This window comes from Lontra canadensis, unplaced genomic scaffold, assembly GCF_010015895.1.
Source record: "Lontra canadensis isolate GAN:19392208 unplaced genomic scaffold, GSC_riverotter_1.0 scaffold79, whole genome shotgun sequence".
In the NCBI taxonomy this organism is placed as follows: domain Eukaryota; kingdom Metazoa; phylum Chordata; class Mammalia; order Carnivora; family Mustelidae; genus Lontra; species Lontra canadensis.
In genome coordinates this window covers 5,096,952-5,115,998 of record NW_022631073.1, presented here as the reverse complement: position 1 = coordinate 5,115,998, position 19,047 = coordinate 5,096,952, and the positions used below count along the sequence as shown (strand labels likewise).

General features: G+C 46.2%; 2 protein-coding genes across 7 annotated transcripts in view; one reads left to right on the top strand and one right to left on the bottom strand.

The window, feature by feature from the left end:
* The window catches only part of DOCK1 (dedicator of cytokinesis 1), a 490,685-nt gene that overhangs the window by 200,291 nt on the left and 271,347 nt on the right, over positions 1-19,047 (top strand). The gene's annotated exons all lie outside the window — the stretch shown is intronic.
* Positions 1-19,047, bottom strand: part of INSYN2A (inhibitory synaptic factor 2A) — a 57,691-nt gene that overhangs the window by 3,903 nt on the left and 34,741 nt on the right. The window contains exon 3 of one of the 2 annotated variants that reach the window (XM_032882093.1): positions 13,940-14,011. The exons of the other annotated variant lie outside the window; for it this stretch is intronic. Within the exon in view, the coding sequence (XP_032737984.1) occupies positions 13,940-14,011 (72 nt within the window). The remainder of the gene's footprint in view (positions 1-13,939; positions 14,012-19,047) is intronic. 2 annotated transcript variants of the gene reach the window in all.

The following is a 19,047-nucleotide window of genomic DNA, read 5'->3' as shown; positions in this document are numbered from 1 at the left end:
TTTTCTTACCGTTGAAGACTATAATAGTACTGGAAAAATTAAAAATATTGTCAGAGAAGTTTATGGCTAGTTAACCCCTGCTCCCAAAACAAGAATTATTTTTTTTTCCCTTCATTTCAGATGGCCCTTTTGAGTTACGCTGCAGTTTATAGGAGGCAGAATGAAACCTCGTGCGCTTGTGCCTTGCTAATCTAGAGCACGTGATGCTGGAGGCACAGTTTCCCCGTCAGGGCAGGTGTGCAGATGCCCTTGTGAACTGTGAGCGCAGTGATGCGCTGCGGTGGGAGGAACAAGGACCAGCCTCCTGCCTTTTCCTCTTGTTGCTGCAGGGCCATGTGGGCTTCCCCAAGTGCCCGCCTGACAGTCTCCCTGAATTGTGGGGAGGATTTCCAACCTCCCCCTCCCCCGCAAAGAAAAGTCAGTGAAAACATGTCCTAAACTCTTAAGCTGCAATTCAGATCTTATGTAATCCTTATTATCTGATGATGCCTCATTTTATCATGCGAACCAGAGCTAGCAGTGACAAAGATACCCATGGGAGAAGTCTTTAGCTTGGACCTTTCACAAGGAAAATGAGGACTGTGCAGTTGAGGGTGGGAGATCCTGTGGTATCCAACCTGGTATGTTAGGTACAAAGGGGTAATTTTGTCAGGTACGTGGTTAATACTGGAAGCGTGCTCTCCAGATCATAACCGTGTCAACGGTCCCAGATAGGTTTTGAGTTATTAGATTGGCAGGCGGGTGCTCGCCTTTCCTAGGCTAACAGTACGATTCTGGGTACCTGTAATTACTGATTTCCCATTAAGCCGCTACATTGGGAACCCTGTTATTAACCAATTTATCACACCGCGGAACCATGTAATCACAGAGTAATCGAATCTGAGTTCTTGTTAACAGAATGACTCGACTCTGTCTGTCGAGCTGATCCTTATTTGCCCTCCCCCATTACTGAGACGCTGCCCTCAGGAGCGGGAGCAGGCTTCGTTACAGAGGGAGCGTGTATGGCCACCGATGCCCTCTGGGAAATGCCCCTGGTGGGGCTGGCAGTGACCTTGAGCCATGCCCCTCCCTCCCCTCCTGTCACTCATGAGTGTCGGGGCATCTGCCTGCGGAACAGTGTGCCCTGGCTAGCAGACACATGATGCGTATCGCTGTGTACACTGTTGTCCTCTGGGGGCCTTCTGTCATTGTGGAAGGAACACACCAAGTCACCGGGTTGATCTGAAGCAGACAACTCGCTGGAGAGGGCAGCGTCTGAAGGTTAGTCGTCTGGCCAGCTCTGGCTGACACAGAGCAAAGGTCCATTGAGTCTTAGCCAGATGGCCAGAAGAAAGCAGCACCTGCTGTCCTGGCTAGAGTAGAGGTCCTGGACAGAAACCCCCAATGGACATAGGACACTAAGACTGTGCACAGACCCCTGTCCCTGTGAGACATCCAGATTGTGCCTATGGGAGGCTGCCTGGGCAAGAGCCACTGCTCTCACTCTGGGCTCTAGCACGGACACCTGAGTGATACCAGGTGTGGGGACGGGGCCCTGTGTGCTGCCTGGCAGATGGTGTGGTGTGGGAGTGGCCACCATTGCTACGGTCTTTATGGCTCTTACTTTCTCCCTGCCCTAAACACCTGTCCTTGCTCCTGGCATGGCTGACCACTCCTTTGTCCCCGAGGTACACATGACCTCCTCATTCTCTACCATCTTCTGACAGATCACCCTCCACCATTTTCTTTTCTCCTTCTCTGCCCTCACCACCAATAACTGCTTACTTGTTTCTGTGTTATCTTGCCTCCATCCCCCAGATGCAGGTGCCAGCACTGGGGATGCTGTCCCGTCCCCATTACCAGCACCTACAGCAAGACCTGGATCCTGACGGTTGACTGTATACTAGTTACTGAATTAAACACATGAGCACAGAGCCATAAAAGACAGATTCCCCTTAGCTTTAGTCCGAGTTGCCCTGGTTGGTCTGTTTGCATCAGCGCTGTGGCTTGTGCCCCCTCTTTCCTCCCACCCTGAGAGCCCACTACTTGACCCAGTCAAATGGGGCTTCTTTTGAAAGAAGTTGGTGGGCCCACTCCAGGTGAAATCTGGTCCAGCTCCATTCTATCAGAATTTAATTGAAGACGGTGAAACATTGCAAAACACACAGGGATCTTTTTGGAGCTTGTTCCCTGCACTTTGACTTCCCTTTTTCTGGAAGAGTCTACAGTAAGGATGGATGGGATCAGTAGGGGGCTCACAAGTGGCCAGCTGTTCCCGTGCTCTGCTCGTGGGAACTCGGGAGTAGCATTTTATCCTTCCTGTGTGTTGGAGGAAGGCCTGGGTCTGAGTTGGAGGCCCTGATGGTGTCTTCCATTCTGTCAAAGGTGACCCGCCTCTACCACGCAGTTTGGGCCTGCTTCCCCAGAGCGGTCCCAGCTCAGAGACTTACCCCTGATGGAACGAGCAGATGCGAATGTTTGTAGTCCAAGTCTGGGCTTAGTCCTCATGGTCCTTTCAGACTCTGGTGGGGCTTTAAATAGCTCCCTGGACCCTCCAGGGCCTGTGTGCCCAGCAGCCACACAAGGTGGGAGGCTGCTGGTGTTGCAGGCTGGGTCTGGTGTTCGTGATGCACTGTCCTGGGGAGACTCCCATCATGCTGAATGCTATTTGTCAGAAGGAAAGCAATCTGGAAAAAGTCCTGATGCTTGAGTTCCGAAGCATGAATGTGAAGGGGCTGGAGCCAGGCCGGGCTTACCCGTGCTCGGTGCTCTCTGAACAAAACACAGGCTGCAGCTTGTGCCAGGTGAGACTCGGTGCCCAGAAGTACTGGGACTGTGGACGAGACCTAAGTCCCCAGGAGCTCCTGTTACATCTACCCTACATCTTTCCTTCCCCTGCCTGCCTCGCCTTCTCTGTCAGACAGCTGAACCATGTGACCAAAGCTTTGCATTGAGACCATCACGTGACCTGAAGGCGGGCCACGGTGCTACTGCAAAGCCATTTTCCGTACTCCACGGGACTCAACTGCGATGAACGATTAAAGCTGTAGATTCCATTTCTTTGGTTAGTCTTTTTCCTCTTAAAAATGGGAGTTTTAAGTATGGGCACTTCTCTTGCAAAATTATTATTCTGTACATTTCCAAAGAAGTAAGTATCTGTCCTAAATCTCAGGCTGCTCCGTCAGCTGGCAACTCAAGCTTTCTTCCTTTCCCGGAGACTCTGCTCAGCTTTGTAGTAACACCTCTTCCCCCCACTCCCTGTGCTCTTGCAAAGAGGAGCGTGCTTGTAGCTTCAGTCAGAGCTCTGCTCGTCTGCAGCTCCTATAAATACTTGGACCTCGCCAGTTTCTTCAGCACACTGTCGCCAACTCCTCAAGTTAATTTAAGGGGAATGTAGTTAAAACATCCCTTTCTTCAGTCCTCTGTGTGTAGCCGTTAGGAGTTAAAAGCAAGCGAGTTTGCCTCCCAAGTGCTTGTGTTTTCTGGAGTGGAGGAAAACCTGAAATCTCCGATTTCTCCGGCGGGCTCCGTAGACTGCAGAGCAGTAGCATCTGTTTTTAATTCTCCCTGAATTAGATCACTGAGTTCCCCTGGTGCTGTCTGTGGCTCTGACTGACTCACGCTCTGCCACTGTGGATAAATCATCTCACCTATGGGGACCTGAGCTTGCCGGGTCGTGAAACAGTGGTGGAGATGCGCTCTCACCCCACGTGCGGGTTCTGGGGCACAACCTCGAGTGCAGGGAGGTGCAGCGCGTTGGGGCATGTGATGGTGCTTGCTGTATAGATCTGGATGGGACACACTGTGTTCCCCAAAGTGCGGTGCTTTTCGTCTAGGGCTTGAATCTGGCCCGGTGCACGTCAGCACCTTGGACAACTCCAGCACCGTCCAGAGGGAGCTCGAGGTTCGGCTCTGAGCTTCACACTGGCTGTCTCCCTTGCAAGCTGGATGAGTTTAGGCAAGTCTGTTCCTCTTGGGCCTTGGTTTATGTACACGTCGATGGCCCTGACTCCAGATAGTTAAAGAACCAGGACCCAAAATAGCTATCATACTCTCCCAAATGCGTCTCCACTTGAATATCTGAGGGGCACCATACATCCAGCTTGGCCTAAATCAGATCTTTCCTTCAGCCTGCTGCTCTGTCCTTCCAGACAGTGTACGGCCAGCATTCATTTAGGAGGCCACACCGTGTACCTTGGCCTCAAGCTCCTCTAACCCTTTGTGCTTGATTCCACCGTCTGGGTTAGTGGATCTGCCCTTAGGAGGCTCCAGCATCCTTCCTCTTGGGCCCCTTCCACTACCCTTGTTGAAACTTTGAGAAGTTTTCCCTCTGACCACTGAAACAACCAACAGTGGACTTGCCTTCTCCCTCTCTCCCTCCTCTGTCTCCCCTCTCCAACACCCATTTATTCTTTCTCCCCCTTTGTACCCCTCCCTCTCTCCCTCCTTTCTGTCTCCCCTCTGTTTATGCCCTCTCTCCTCCCCCTTCATTCTCTCCCTCTCTCCAGCCCTCTCTGCCTTTCCTTCTCTTCCCTCCCTCTCTCTTCCCTCCCTAACCCACTTCCCAGTTTCCTTCCGGGGTCACCTTCAGAAATCCCAAGACTCCTTGGTAAAGTCCTGCTATCCTTCAGCCTAGCTACATGTCGCCTCTTCTTTCTATGGACTTCCCAGAATAATCACATCTGCCCACTCTTCGTCCTATCCGGAAATCCCCCAGAACAGGTTGCCCCTCGGGCATGCTTGTCTCTGCACCTTTACTAGAGCAAGTCTGTCTCATATTGGATTGTAGCTGTTTTTCTCATGACTGTGAACTCATTGAGGGACGGACCCTATTTAATTCATCTTATGTTCAGGGTGCATTTAGTACAATGTCAGGCTCAGAACATGCTTTATTACTGAATTGAAATAAATGGATGAACTGAACCCAAATCCCCTCACTTCTAATCTCTGCAGTATGCTGCTGGTCTCTTTTTTATCTTGTATTTACAATTTGTCATCAAAATGAATGTATGTTATAAAATATGCCTGTGTGTTAATATACTTGTATTATCTGTGGATCCCATTCCAGTGGTTTCAAATACTAAAATTTGTATTATAAGCTTTTAACACTTTGAACATAGGATGGATTCATCATAACTTTGGATCCTTCTCTCACCACTATTTCACATAGTAGGTGCATAATTCAAATTCACAGAATAACTATAAGATGTAAAATACCAGATATGGATGAGTATTCAATAATATACCCAAACTATAAGATCTGTCCCCCTTGCCTGGTATTCTGTTCCAAGGAAATTATGATTACAGTTAATAAAAACCAAAACATCAGCCTATATCCTAGCTATAATTACACTCTGGTAGCCAAACTGGTAGCCAACTGACTTTTCTGAGCGGTTATTCATCCTGGCCATACTGGAGAACAGTCCTCCTCCTTTGATGCTTGGCTGAACTCCATCCTTGATCTACATCTTATCCTTGAGTTCCTCTACAGTACAAACACTGGGCTGGCACCCAGGCCTCATCCAAGTGCCTGAGTTTATGGGCTGGCCACATGCACCAGGATCAAGGAACCACATGTTAGCGTCCCATAAATGTTGCCACAGAGAAGACAAAGTGGAAAGACTTCAGCTGTATTTATAACTTCCACCCATAATAATTTATCAAGTAGGAAAGGGACCAGATCACTGACAAGACTGTCACATGTCTATTAAGCCTATCTTATGGCATACTCCTAGCAAGCCACAGAGATCATACACTGTAATCACAGGGACACCGTACTTACTACATGTAGCCTGCCCTGATGCTGCTGTCCTTGGCCTCACTGAAGAGGATGAGGTTTCTTTCTTTCTTTCTTTCTTTTTTTTTTTTTTGTTGTTGTTTTAAATTTTTGGTAGGAAGTACATTGTAACAACAGTTAAAAGGAGAAAACACACAACTCTCCAAAATTGGTTGTAGTGAGCCTGCCAGGTACCGGGGTAGAACATGTAAGGTTACTGAGAGTTGGCCAACACCTTGGCCATCACTTCGTTCGTTCTTACCCTTTTGAGGATGGGCACTTGTCTGCCTAGTGAGGCAATGACTTCCTGGGGTCACAGTGCTGGGGGGTGGTATGCAAAGCAGCTGATCCCCTGAGCCACCAACCCAGGTCTCAAGTTCTAGATGCTCCAAGGAGCTCTCCTTCTATTCCAATCTGAGCTGAGGAATGCCATCTGCACTGATGGAAAGCAGTGAGAGTCTCATCACACAGACCAGAAAACCATTAACTTCTTGTACGTGTCTTCTGGTGTAACCAGTGACTATTCAAACCCCAAGCTCCCCGCTCTACCCCCAGGGATGCTATGTGTAAAAGAGGAGTTTGTTCAAGTTGTCTGGGTGGTTCAGTCAATTAAGAGTCTGCCTTCAGCTCAAGTCATGATCTCAGGGTCCTAGGATCAAGTCCCACATTGGGCTCCCTGCTCTGTGGGGAGTTTGCTTCTCCCTCAGCCTCTGCCCCCCACCCCCTGCTTGTGTGCTTCTGCGTATTCTCTCTCTCAAATAAATGAAATCTTTAAAAAAAAAAAAAAAAAAGAGGAATTTTTTCCAAAATGGTGGACAGGAGAGTCCTTCGGGTGGCCCTAGCAACCATCATCTTCTCTAGTCACCACGTTTCCTGTGGAATTTCAAATGCTCTAACTCAGGGCATTGTGGTAGGAACCAAGTCCTTCATCTAGCCCCTAAAAAACCAAAATCTGTGTTCATATAGTAACAAATCACATTCATTTTCTCATGATAGTGACAGTGCAGCCTCCTCTCAATGGTTTTGGACATCGATGAATGCGTTCTTAAATACTACTCGGGGCATAACCAAAAGCGAGGGTTGTGAAGAGGAGGGTCATCAGTGTAATAAACCTTTCTCTGCTAAATATATTTTAACTAATTGCTTTACAAACAATATGTTGAGATGAGTAATCAGTTTCAGTTTTCCAGCACCCAGAGTTCTATGTTAGAACTGAGGTGTTACTGTTACAAAAGCCTAAATCCTTATATATTAGGGAAAAAGAAATAATATGTTTATAAAGTTCTAATGGAATCAAAAAAACTTCAGTTGTTGGCTTTGGGAATTTTCAAGGAGAATTGTGAGGTATGTTTAATCTTTTGTTCTGGCTTTTAATTTACTTTATTAAAACAATGCTTCCTTATGCCAGAACCACCACGTAAGGTGTCGTTCCTTGACTCCTTGCTGTCATCTTCCTCGCAGCCCGTCGTTCATGGTAAATACTAAGAACGGAGCACTAAATATTAGACAAAAGGCTAATTTCCTCCACATCAGTTCATGTTGTTAAAGAACTTAATATGCACAAGTGGCGGTAATTAGAGTAGGACTGGAAAGAGCACTTCCACTAAGAGATAATCACTAAATGACAAAGGCTGCAGAGATCCCGCTCCAAGTGGGCTCTGGACAGGCTAGACTTGGCACCATTTCTGCATACAAATGCAATGACCTCTCTTAACAATAAGACTTCATTAGTCAGGAGGCTTTCAGTCCTGGTGGCTGTGCTGATTCCGCGTCACCCGCAACAGCTCTCTGCGGCTAGCGTCGTACCCTGGAATTGCTAGCTACAGTTTCCATGCACGATTTTATCTGGCATCTTTGCGTCCTTATATTTTGTGCTTTTCTTGGTGATGCTATGAATTACCAAGGCCGGTTTGAGAAGATGCCACCCGTTTACTCTGGGACTTCCTCCTTCCATCTCATATAAGGTTCATTGACTCATCTTCCCTGAAATCCTCCAGTCATTTTGGAAACGAAGTTGCGGAATTAAGGAACTTCCTACTGGAGGAGCACTCAGAGATCGCAAGTACTAGAAAGTTCCCAGCTGTATAAAGATGAGTGTACTCTTGGGCAAGCTCTGGCTGTTTCTCTGCCTAGTTCCTGTCTGGTTTCCGACTGTCTAGTGTAGGGACTGGGCTCTAGAGCACACATCTGAACCCTCCCCAGCATGCTATCCTTCCAAGACGGTCCTGCCTCCTGGGAGTCGGCCCCCTCACAGGTCAAGCATCCCTGCTTCCTTCAGCTTCTCCTTCTCTGTCTTTTGTCCTTGTGTCTGTGGCACACCTTGCGTCAGAGCTCTGTTGTTGTACAGTCTTCATGTAGGGAGTGTACGCAGGGTTCTCTTCAGCCCCATTACAGACTCCTGCCCATCTCCCAGTGACTGGGGAAAGCCTGTCATTTCCTAGGAGTCCCGCTGAAAGTGCGTGCTGCAGAAATGTGTATAAGCACCACATGGGAAGGGCTCGGGTATTTCGTCAAGAGTGGGTGTTTGGAACCCTGCCCGTGCTCGACCATCAGTGGATCCCATAAAATGACAAATATAGGACACAGACAACATGGTCTTCTGCAGGGCCCCCCCTCAGTGGTTTTGAAAACAAAGCAGGCCCTCTGCATTTCTACCCATCCAGAAAATGCCCCGTTACTGGTCCACCATGTAATTAGTGTCCCGGAGGCCAGGTGTGTGGTGGCCTTGACGTATCGAAAAGGAGCAGGTGTGGGCAGTATTGTCCTGGGGGTACAGCAGCCTCAGGTCTTCTCATGGTGGGCATTCGAACACTTACAGGAGAATTTAAAATTCTGGTGAAGATTCTATTTAGTGAATCTGAATTGGCATCATTATTGCCTTTCAGACCTTGCTTTCATTCCCACAAGCCTTTGAACCAAGGTTGGCACATGCTATTTTCATAAAAATGCACGAATCTGAATTCAAGCCATCTTGTGGTGGTATCATTTTACAAATTAACCACTTCAGTACAGAAGGGAAATGGTATATTTCATTGTTCCTTTCTGAAACACAATCTGAACAAAGGTGAGTCATCAGAACCGTGACTCATCAGATTCGTCTGACAAGAGAATTAACCCAGACGGGCTGGGCGCAAAGGATCTTAGCTGCTTATGAGCAAACATTCCATTAGTAATTTATCTATAAGACACTGTCTGAAATAATTACAGAGTATTGTGACAGGAAATACGGATGATTAGCCAGGAAAGTTTTACTACAGAAAACTGAAACTTGGATCTCTCTTCATCTTTTTTCATGCTGAGATGGTCTTCATTAGAATTTCACAATTGGTCCACATCACAATCCAAGGGATGTTGTCTTGGGGAAAAAATGGAATCCCGTCAAGCACCTCCAAATTCCCGGTTATGGGAAATACTACTTTTGAGGTTTGAAGTTTCAGTGGACGAGGGAACAGGCAATCAGTTTGCTGCCCAGGAACGGTTGTATAAATCGATTTGCCGATGCAGGAATGACGGTCCTTGGTTGAGGAATGCCTTGTGCCTGTCCTCGCTTTTCCCACCGTGTCTACTTTCTGTGGAAGCTCAGACTCACTCCTGCACTAAATCACTTGTAAATCACCGAGTCAACGAGCTTTGAGAGCTGGAAGGCCCCTCTCTGATCCCTCCTTGCTGCCTCATGGAGACACCCTGCCAAAGAGCCAGAGTGGGGGTGTGGGCCGAACCTCTGGGGTGCCTGGCTTGGGTAGGTGGATGTTGCCAACCTCTAGCTTCTGGTGCTGGCAGCCTTGTTCCCTGAAATTGCTTCAAGACCTTTTGTCCTTTTAATGTTTCTTCCAAGTGCTGTATATTTCCACGACAGACTTATTTTTTACCGAGAAATAGGTACCACCGCCCCTGGCCAAGGTACACATTTATTACAGGACTGTGTTGGTAAAACCACAGGCAACCAGGCCTTGAACATGGCACCCTTTACATCTCCCTAGGCCAAGCGTTACTGGAAACACGGTGAATTCTTAGGCTGCTCAGAGAGGGTAATTGGGTTTCGAGTGAAAATCACTGCATACATGCAAGACAGGCGAGGTCAAATTCATTGACCTCCAGGGCTCTCTGCCCGCCAGCGAACAAGTATGACGAATTGCAGCATGTTGGTATGGCAGCTCTGATGCCTCCTTGTGTGCTCCCAGTTTCTGGGATACACAGAGTGTTTTGGGATTTAAAATTTCTTTATTTTGGAACTCCTTTAACCTGTTCAGTTCCGAGGTACTTGAGGCATCCCATGGGAAAGACCAAGAACAGTGGCTGAGATGGTGGTACAGGGACTCCTAGGGATAGTCCCAAAGTCCAGGATGCGGGCTGTGGTGTCCGAGAGCTTGGGTGCCAGAGCCAAGTGTGAAGCCAACTGCAAGGACCATGATCTTGAGCTAACTCACCCTTGGTGATAGGACCCTCCCTCTGTAGAGTTGTATGCGGGAATTGAAGGACTTGCTTACACATTTCCTTGGTGAGAAGACATGGACCTAAGTCATAAAGCCTCTGAAATCTGGATATTTTCTTTGGCTCACTTCTGAGATGCCGGGGCTGCCCGCGTGCCTTGTTGCAGGCACCGAAACAGGTGACTTGTCCTGCAAAAGGACTGAGTTCTGAGTGCTTTTACACCAAAGAAACCTCTATTCTTCATGAAGCATTTGGCCTTTGAGGATTTAATCCTAGGGCTGACCCGAAACCGAGAAGTCACCTGGCCGAATTCCCCCTTGCTATCCTTTCTCTTTTGACGAAAGGGAATCCTACCATGGGGAAGTTAGGTTTGTCCACAATGGCCAGCCATCGTGGCAGAGCCAGAGAGATGCGAGTCTCCCAGGAACCAGACCAGTAACCTTTTGTCCTGTTCTATTAGTCTCTGGTATTCAGACAGTATTATGGGAGCCCCCTTAACGGCTGTCCGGGGTTAGTCACCATGTGCATCCCCCCGGGACATTACTGATGCCCACACAAGCTGTGGCTCCTGGTGAATGACCCACAGCCCTCTGGCCATCCTCTGCAGCTGTATGCTCACCGAGAGGATGTTGTGTTGCGATCTATTCATGCCATTTGTACCCCGCATCCGAATGATGTGATTTATTTGAATGTTGCATAAACCAGTGTAATAGCACTTGGGCAAGAGAGAATTCCTTCTATGAGTTACCTGCTTTGGACAGAGTAGGGTGTGACCAGATAGCAAGTGTGGAAAAGGTGGGGGCAGATCAGGATCTAGAAGTGCTGTGAACTCAGATCCCTCACATGGTGGCTCATGGGTAATCACTAGGAGCTCGAGCATGGGGCCCACGTTCACAGAAGGTATCTGGGCTGCCCCCCCTCAAAAGCCTAGCATACCTTTAAATCAGCCACGCAGAAGATCTCAATTTATACAGTTCAGATTCCGTTAACAGGTTAAGTGCATGAGTTCCCTTTTGGCTGGGTTTTGGTTAGCTGACTAGCAGTGAGCTTTACTTGTCTTAGCATCCACGCAGCTGGAGCTTGGAGAACTCTGGTCCAGCCTCAGTAACCAGGGCACACAGTGTCACATTTTTCTTTTGTTGACCTGTAACCTTGTGCAGGTTAGCAACAGTTAAATTGTCATGATTTCTAATGTAAAATGATAGGAAGATTGGGAAGGGAGCCTGGTGAGCTGTGTGTGTTCACCTAGGTAGGGACACTGAGCTCCTTACTAGCAGCTGGTGGTCCGGACACTGTGGGGGTCCAGCTGAACTGTTGCTCCTGAGACCTCCTAGAATAATGTCTGTTTGCAGCACAAGTTCAGGGGCTGGGGAATTGGTGTTGCTCTCACTTTAAAGGGAGAGATTTTAATATACTTTCCCCCCAAAGCAAGCTAACATTCCGGTTTTTCTAGCACCACCTCTCCAGGGATGCTTGGCTCTTTTTAGAGGGAGGGCTGGGGGAGGGGGTGTACCTGGCTCTGGAGGGTCCTGTCATGCGCCCCCGAAGAAGTACCCCAGCCCATAGCCATCCCTGGGGTCACATCCCTGATGATAAAGGTCTCTGTGAGTGGAAGGGTATTTCCCCCATTTTGTAGGAGGTAACCATGGTGATCCCAGTTGCCCAGTCCCTCTCACTGGTGAGTCTTGGTTAGTTTTGGCAATTTCCTGTGATGCTGAGACACTCACGGTTCTTTCAGAAAGTGGGCCAGTAGCTGGTGTATGGGGATTCGTGCAGAATGCTGGTTGAGCCAATTCTAAATAGCAACCACTCCAAGCTAATTCCTGAAAAAGACAAATTTCTGTCCTTCACGGGCTTGTTAAATCACTTTTAATATCACTTTTAATGTAAGTTACTTCTGGATTTAGAGCTAAATTTACTTAAATTACTTCAGTTACACTGGAGAGTGCCCTAATAAATTCTTTTTTCAATCACCCACAAAATGTTAAATGGGTTTGTGCTCATCAGGCTCACTCTGAACCTTCTCTGGAAATCTTGCTCACTTCTGCTCTTGTTGCATTCAGAGAACTGGGTGAGCCCCAACTCCCAACGTAACAAAGGCCAAACAGTGAGGGTCGATGCCAGGCGCTCGACATTCCTCGCTTCTTTTCCTAATGACTAATATTAGCGAAGGGCAAATGGCTGAGTTACATCCCTTCACTGTTGATTCTAAATTCTCTTCCACAATGTGAATGTAGTGAAAATATTCCCTCTAACCAAACCTCCCTGCAAAGGCATGGTCTCTGAGGAGGTAATTTGCAATTTGTGGGAGTTCCTGACAAAATTTGCAGGGGGGGCTTGCTTTCCACCTCTTCTTTGTTAAAAGTGGGAGGACAATCAGGCAGCTTAGCATGCTTTCAGAGACCTTAACCTGGGGATGGTTCTAGCAGGGCCAGCTTTGTCAACCTCGATGAAGTCAATGAATTCTTGTTGCGGGGCTCTGCTCTGCTTTATAGGATGTTAGTGGCATCCCTGGGCTGTACCTACTCAATGCCCGGGCACCTCTCCCATTGTGACAGCTGAAAATGTCTCCCTTCAGACCTTGCCAGATGTCCCCTTTCAGGCCAAATTGCCCTTTGTGAACGTCTGGAGTAAGGAATGTGCTAGGCTGACACCCGGTGCTCGTGACTGCCATTGGGTTCTCCTGCCTGGCCCCAGAGAAGTTTACCATGTGACTCAACTCTGCTTTTAAAGAGTCTGAGTCCCATGCAGGATGTTCTTCCTTGGCTGTGGAGATGTGTGATGGGCCCAGGAAGGTGTGGATTCAAGCTTTTTGCTACATGGAAGACATTTACACGATCTCCCTGTCTCCACCTTTTTGATGACAGGATGGTGATTTTGAAGAACCTTGTAGAAGGTGTATTTGGGGGGGGGGTGCAGAGCGGAGGAGGAGACAGGAGTTCTTATACACATATCTAGATATATAACTGTGCAGTGAGAATTGTTTTGGATAATTCGGTAAGTCCACTAAAATTGTCCTGCAGGCTTTAGTTTCAACACTGAACTAAATCATAGCATCTCTTACTATTCTCGCATCTTGTTTGCAAAAATTAGATTTCCGAAAAGAAAACAGATAATAACCTCCCGGAAGGTTGTGACAACATCCGAAACTTCTAAATTTCCCTGAGAAGCCCAACATAGTTTTTCCCCGTTGAAAGTTTCTGCTCTATTCTTGTTGCTGTGAATAACCTAAACAAACTTTAAATTAAAAAAACATGATGAACAGCGGTACGGATTCTAGAAAGGATTATGTCCCAAGGGATGCCAGAGCCACGATCTTTGTGAGTTCCTAAGGAAATAAATTGCATATTGGTGCAAGCAGCCTGGGTTCTTCCACGGTATGCCTGGCACATCCAGTGTGGTTTGCAGTCTTTGATTTATACCATCTGCAGGGGTCCACTTTCTGGTCTTGTGCGAACACACAGTACAGTGCTCACAGCGGGCGATTCTGAGGGAGCAAGCCATCAAACTTACACCAGTTTTTAAAACCACCAAGATGCATTTGCAGGATAAGTGAGTTCAAGCTCTCCCTCATCCTGGGATCGTACACCTGGGGTTGAGTATTTAGAAGGAGCTGAGAATTATGGTCAAGCAAGGCCCTTTACTTTGTGTCTGATATAATCATCCCAGCATGGCCCCCGATGATTCTTGAATTCGTGGGTAAACACCATTTGTCACTCATAATAGAAAAGTGGGAGGAGGAGGTTAACATACCTATAGATAATACATGCACTGTTCCTGCATGTGTCACAATTAGCTGTGTCTTGCCCCGTCCGATATGAAAGCCTACAAGATAAGAACAGGAGAGCATTACAAGTGGTGGCTGGTGGTCGCTGGCTGTTACAGAGCAGACACCTCACATCAGAGCCTTCCCAGTGCCATTGCTTGTCATGGTAATGGAAACTGATTCCTGTGTGTTTCCCATTTGGCTCCTGTCTGCATTTATCATACAAAACCACTGCAACGTCTACAGCTAAGATGATAGCTAAAATAAATCCAGAGTGTAAACATAAGCTACTGGATGAAGGAGATAATCTGATTTTGCTAAAAGAGAATTGGGGGTGTTTCAATGCAGCTTTATGTTTACGGTATTTGGAAGAAACATGGAGGGAAAACCAGTGCCCAACATGTGGACTGCGTGGCTTCACTTTGCCCCACAGCCTCTTGGCCTGCTGGAGTACAAGTCTGCAGTCTTCGGTCTGATTTTGCCGAGCAAGCTAAGAATGGAGTTTCCATTTTAAATGGTTGGGAAAGAAAGAAGAAAGAATAACAATATTTGGAAACTGTATAAATTAATGAGATTTAAATTACGACATCCATAAGGATTTTGAGAGTAAAAAAGCTGTGAACATTTTTTCCTAAGAATGTGACGTCTTCCATTCTGCTTCTTGGTTTCCAGATTCCAGAATATTTATTCTCTGGCTTCAGAGAGAAAGCAGTTTACTCAGTCTTGTGGTAGAGTATCCAGTTCTGCTGTCTTACCTTCCACTGCCCTTGTCTGCCTGTATCATCTGTGAGATCTGTCTGCCCAATGAGGCCACACAATTTTGTGGGGTTTTTTTGGGGGGGAGGGGTGTGGCAAGATTGTTAACTCTATTCCTCTTTAAAAAAAAAAATTTAGAGTATTTTTTGGAGCCTATTGTGGAAGGTTGACTCAAAGGTTGATAAGCAGGATTTTCTTGGCCAGGCCTTGACTATTTCTTGGCCCGGTCACCTCAAGAAATTAGCATTAGGGGTGCTTTCCTGCCATTTCTTGTAATGACTTCAGCCGACCTTTCTTCTCTGATATTTTTAACAGCCAGGTGTAGTTTTTCCGAATATTCCTTGGTACCCAGGGGGCAAACATGATAACCACAGCCTGTTAAATTTGTGACAGAAGAAAAGCTTCCGTCTAGATTGGCTTATGTATACTTAGGGGGTAAATTTACGTTTATAGAATCACTCAACGTGGTAAGAGTACGCACAGAAGGTTTTCCGTCAACATCGATAGTCAGTATTTTTATCACTTTTGCTATGTAAACTGCTCTTGTGTGCATCGTGGATTTTGAATTGAAAATAACTTTTGTTTTCCTCACTGTATTTTGTGTTATATAAACATTTGACAAAAAGATTTCCCACTCAATGTCGTGTTGTCTCAGTGAGCTTTGGTAAACTGGGGACTTGCCCGTTGAATTCTGTGTGTTTTACTTATTAATCAAGTGGCCATATTCTGCCCCAAAGTGCTGCTGACCATTGCCTGTGACCGCATTGCATTTGGGCAAGGCCTGGAATGGCGGTGTGGCTGCGTGGGTGCTGACCTTTATCCAGCCTCACTTTCTGTGTAGGGCTCCTTGGCTGTGTGTGTTTGGTGTTTTGCTCTCCCCTTGGCTTAGTCTGTAGAGAGGAGCAGTCAAGAGCCTGTGTGCATCACAAGCTCTCCTTCCTTCTCCCCGGACCTGGCCACTTTCTTACTTAGGCTTTTCCTTTTGACAGAGCCCACCTGTACATTCCTCATGAACCTTCCCACCTGGCTCCAGATCAGTCAGACCCAGTCCGGGGTTCCCCTGTGTCATGATGTCCGCCTTCTCCATTTTTCCATGCCTGATGTGTATATAAAGGGACTTTCTCCATTCACCATATTCTGCTAGAGCTTGCCCTAAGGTCCTGTCTCACCGAGGTCATTCCGTACAATATTGTGCGACACTTGAGCCCATGTCCTAGCAGTGACACAGGTGATGTGGAACGTGTTGTCACACTCTTAGATTGGGGTGCAGTTGAGGTACTGTTCTGCTTTTGTGTTGCATGAGCATGTGCTAACCGCCAGCCAGGGTGGCTGTTTATAGGAGCTAGACACATTGCAGAGGTGAGGCTTTTAAAAGAAAGCAGGCAGAATCAGGGACATTTCTTAGCCCTCATCTGAGGGGCAGTCTTTCTGGGTTCTGAGGAAAATATGAATTCCAAGCTTGTAGAACCTTCCTGTCTTAGACCCCAGGAAAAATTCTGATCAAGCCTCATCAACACCAGCACCCCTTAATTGCCCAATATTGTACAGTTCCCAAGTGTCTCACATTAGAGCCTTGGGCCCTCAAATTAATTGTGGTATCCTTGTTTTAAAAAGGAAAATAGAGTAACATTTCACGTCCAGGATCTCATTATTCTTAGACCCCAGGCTGCTGATTGATTCTCCGTGATGCCTTCCTTCTACCTTGGGAATGGTATTCTGCACTACGAGTAACTGGCAGCTTGGGATAGTCAATGAGTCCAGCAATGACAGGACAAGGGCTTCAGGTACCAGAAATGCACTTGAGGACTCTCTTCCAGGACCTTGGCATTTTTCGGTTAGAAATAGCTTTCTTAAAGCATTTTCTGAAAAGACTCTACTCTTATCCCCTTCTTAAAAGCACACACATTTTTTAAAAACACTGTTAGAGTCGGTAAGCAAATAGTTATTAAGTGCTTATTAGGTGTTAGATTAGTGTGCTACCAAGGAGACATTTTTGAAAAAGACAAAGTCCTTGTCCTCACAAAGCTTGCAGTAGAGTGGCCGAGGCAGGCAGGCAGTAGGTGAGCACATGGATGGATGTATGGATGCATGAGTTTTGATAACATGTATTAATGGCTGTGAAGAGGTGGCTTTAGCTCGCTGGCACACTGCGGACATGGATTCTGAAGTGGGACCTCGATGATAATAAAGAAGGAGTCATGCGAAGACCCGGGGTTGAGTGGTGCAAGCGAGGGGACCGTCACCGTGAATGATATTGATACATTTGCAGGACAGAAAAAAAGGCCAGTGTGGCTAGAATAGATGTTGCATATAGGAGCTGGGGAGGAGATGAGATTAGATCATGTAAAATGGGAAACACTTTGGACATTATTTTAAATTTAATGGGAAAGCCACTCTAGACTTTTTCTTAGACTTAGATGAAACAGGGACGTGGAAAACACTTTTTGACTTTCTCTGACCCATGCCTCCAACATCACTTTCATCCAATTTCCTTTCTCTTGCTTTTTATTTACAATACAACCCAATTTACTCAGTCCTGAGATGTAGGATGGTTTGGCTGATGTCTATTGATAAGAAGCAAATGAGTCATCACGCCTGCTTTGTATGGAGACATATTTATGCTCACTGGTTGTTAGCTAATTTAAAAGAGAAACAGGCAGTCAGTCCTATTTCCACCGTGTCTGTGAGGTATTTTCAGGATCTCATTGCCATGAACTTTTCTTAGAAAAAACCCCTTATGTTCCTGAGATTTTTTTAAAGGACCTTTCTTTTGTTTAAAGAATTCAAGTGTTTGGAGTCCATAAAGGCAGTTTATAGAAGTAGAGGTCAATGACAAATTCATTTGTGGATAAAATTGAAAGTGTTGCCCTTGTATCATGTGGTTAAGTCATGGGCTGCCTCCAGCAGCTAATGTCAATCAAGGTATGCTTGCAAAAATTTTATTAAGCATGAGGGTGTTTTCAGTAGAGGGCTTAAGCTGTGTAATCCATTGTGCTCACTGCTTTGATAATCCATCTAATTGTCCTTGGAGCTTTCAAGCTGTAGGGTTTGGCCTCACTGATAATTTTATGGTCACATTAATAATTGTGTTACAGCATCTGAATGAATGTGTTCTCTAAATATAGATGAAACCGATAAATTCTTTCTATAGGACAGGGAACACAAAGTGCTGTTATGAAATTTCCCTAATTTTTCCTTCTCACTTGGAAGCAAGTCATAAAACCAATACTTGGAATGATTATCTTTCTGGATTTCCACTGCCATGGAGAGGAGCAGTCCAAACTCTTTGAACTGCTGGACCAGATGCTTCTCCAGTGACAGCAGGGCTAGAGATCTTCGGTGACTCTACGTTTGGAGAAGAGAGATCTAAGATTATTGATGTAAAAGCTGCAGAGGAAGAATGTCTTGATCAAAAATTTTAAGTTTTCCGTCTTGCAAGTTACTTGCTATCTTTGTAAAGCTCTCTTTCTTTTTGTTTTGAGGAGTTATACCTTATATGGGTTTATAATTCTCTGCCTGTCAGAGTGCCCAGTACACGGAGTATTTGGTTAACAGTAATGTGACCAGCTAATACAGTCCACTCTTTGGGTTCTCATATTGAAGTTCAGTAATAGACAAATCTGATGAAAAAATTCCAACCAAGTACAAAAAGCAAGTGAGAAGTATACATTTTGAAAAGCTCTGGTCCCACTTTCTTTCCCAGTAGGAGCCCCTTTGTACCCTATAATAGGCATGCTTGTTGTAACTATGGCTTTTTTTTTTAATTTTCTTTTTAAATACACTGATCTTTGTAGCACGCACTATTGTCCACTGCAGTTAGTTGCCCTTGGCCAGTATTCTCTGGTCTTAGCAATGTCTGAGACTTGGAAAGAACATAATATTCAGCACCAAGAACAGCACCAACCTATTGTGTTCTCTTCAGACCTTTTTCTCTTCTGTTCCCTTGATTCTCTTGCTCCCATTGCTCCAGAGCACAGTCCTAACTGAGGAACAGACTCCAGAATCTGCATCCTCCCCTTGCTTGATGCCCTTTTTGACATTTATGATCATGGAGGGCTTCGCTGAAAGCTAAAGGAGACTAGACATGAGTTACGAGATGAATAGGGATGTGTAAAGAGCATGGACGTTGTGAAAACAATGGAGGAGGCAAGTGTTGCTCTGGATTTGTCCAGGCAGAGGGATGTGGACAAGTGAATTTTACGTGGTTCTGGTAGAGTCCAGGTGTGGAGCCATCTCCACCTCTGTTTTGTGGATTTCTTTATAAGACCTTGCTCTACTCTACAGAAAGCAAGATGAGCGTCCTTTATAGAAGACAGTGTGGAACTCTAGTTGGGCACCC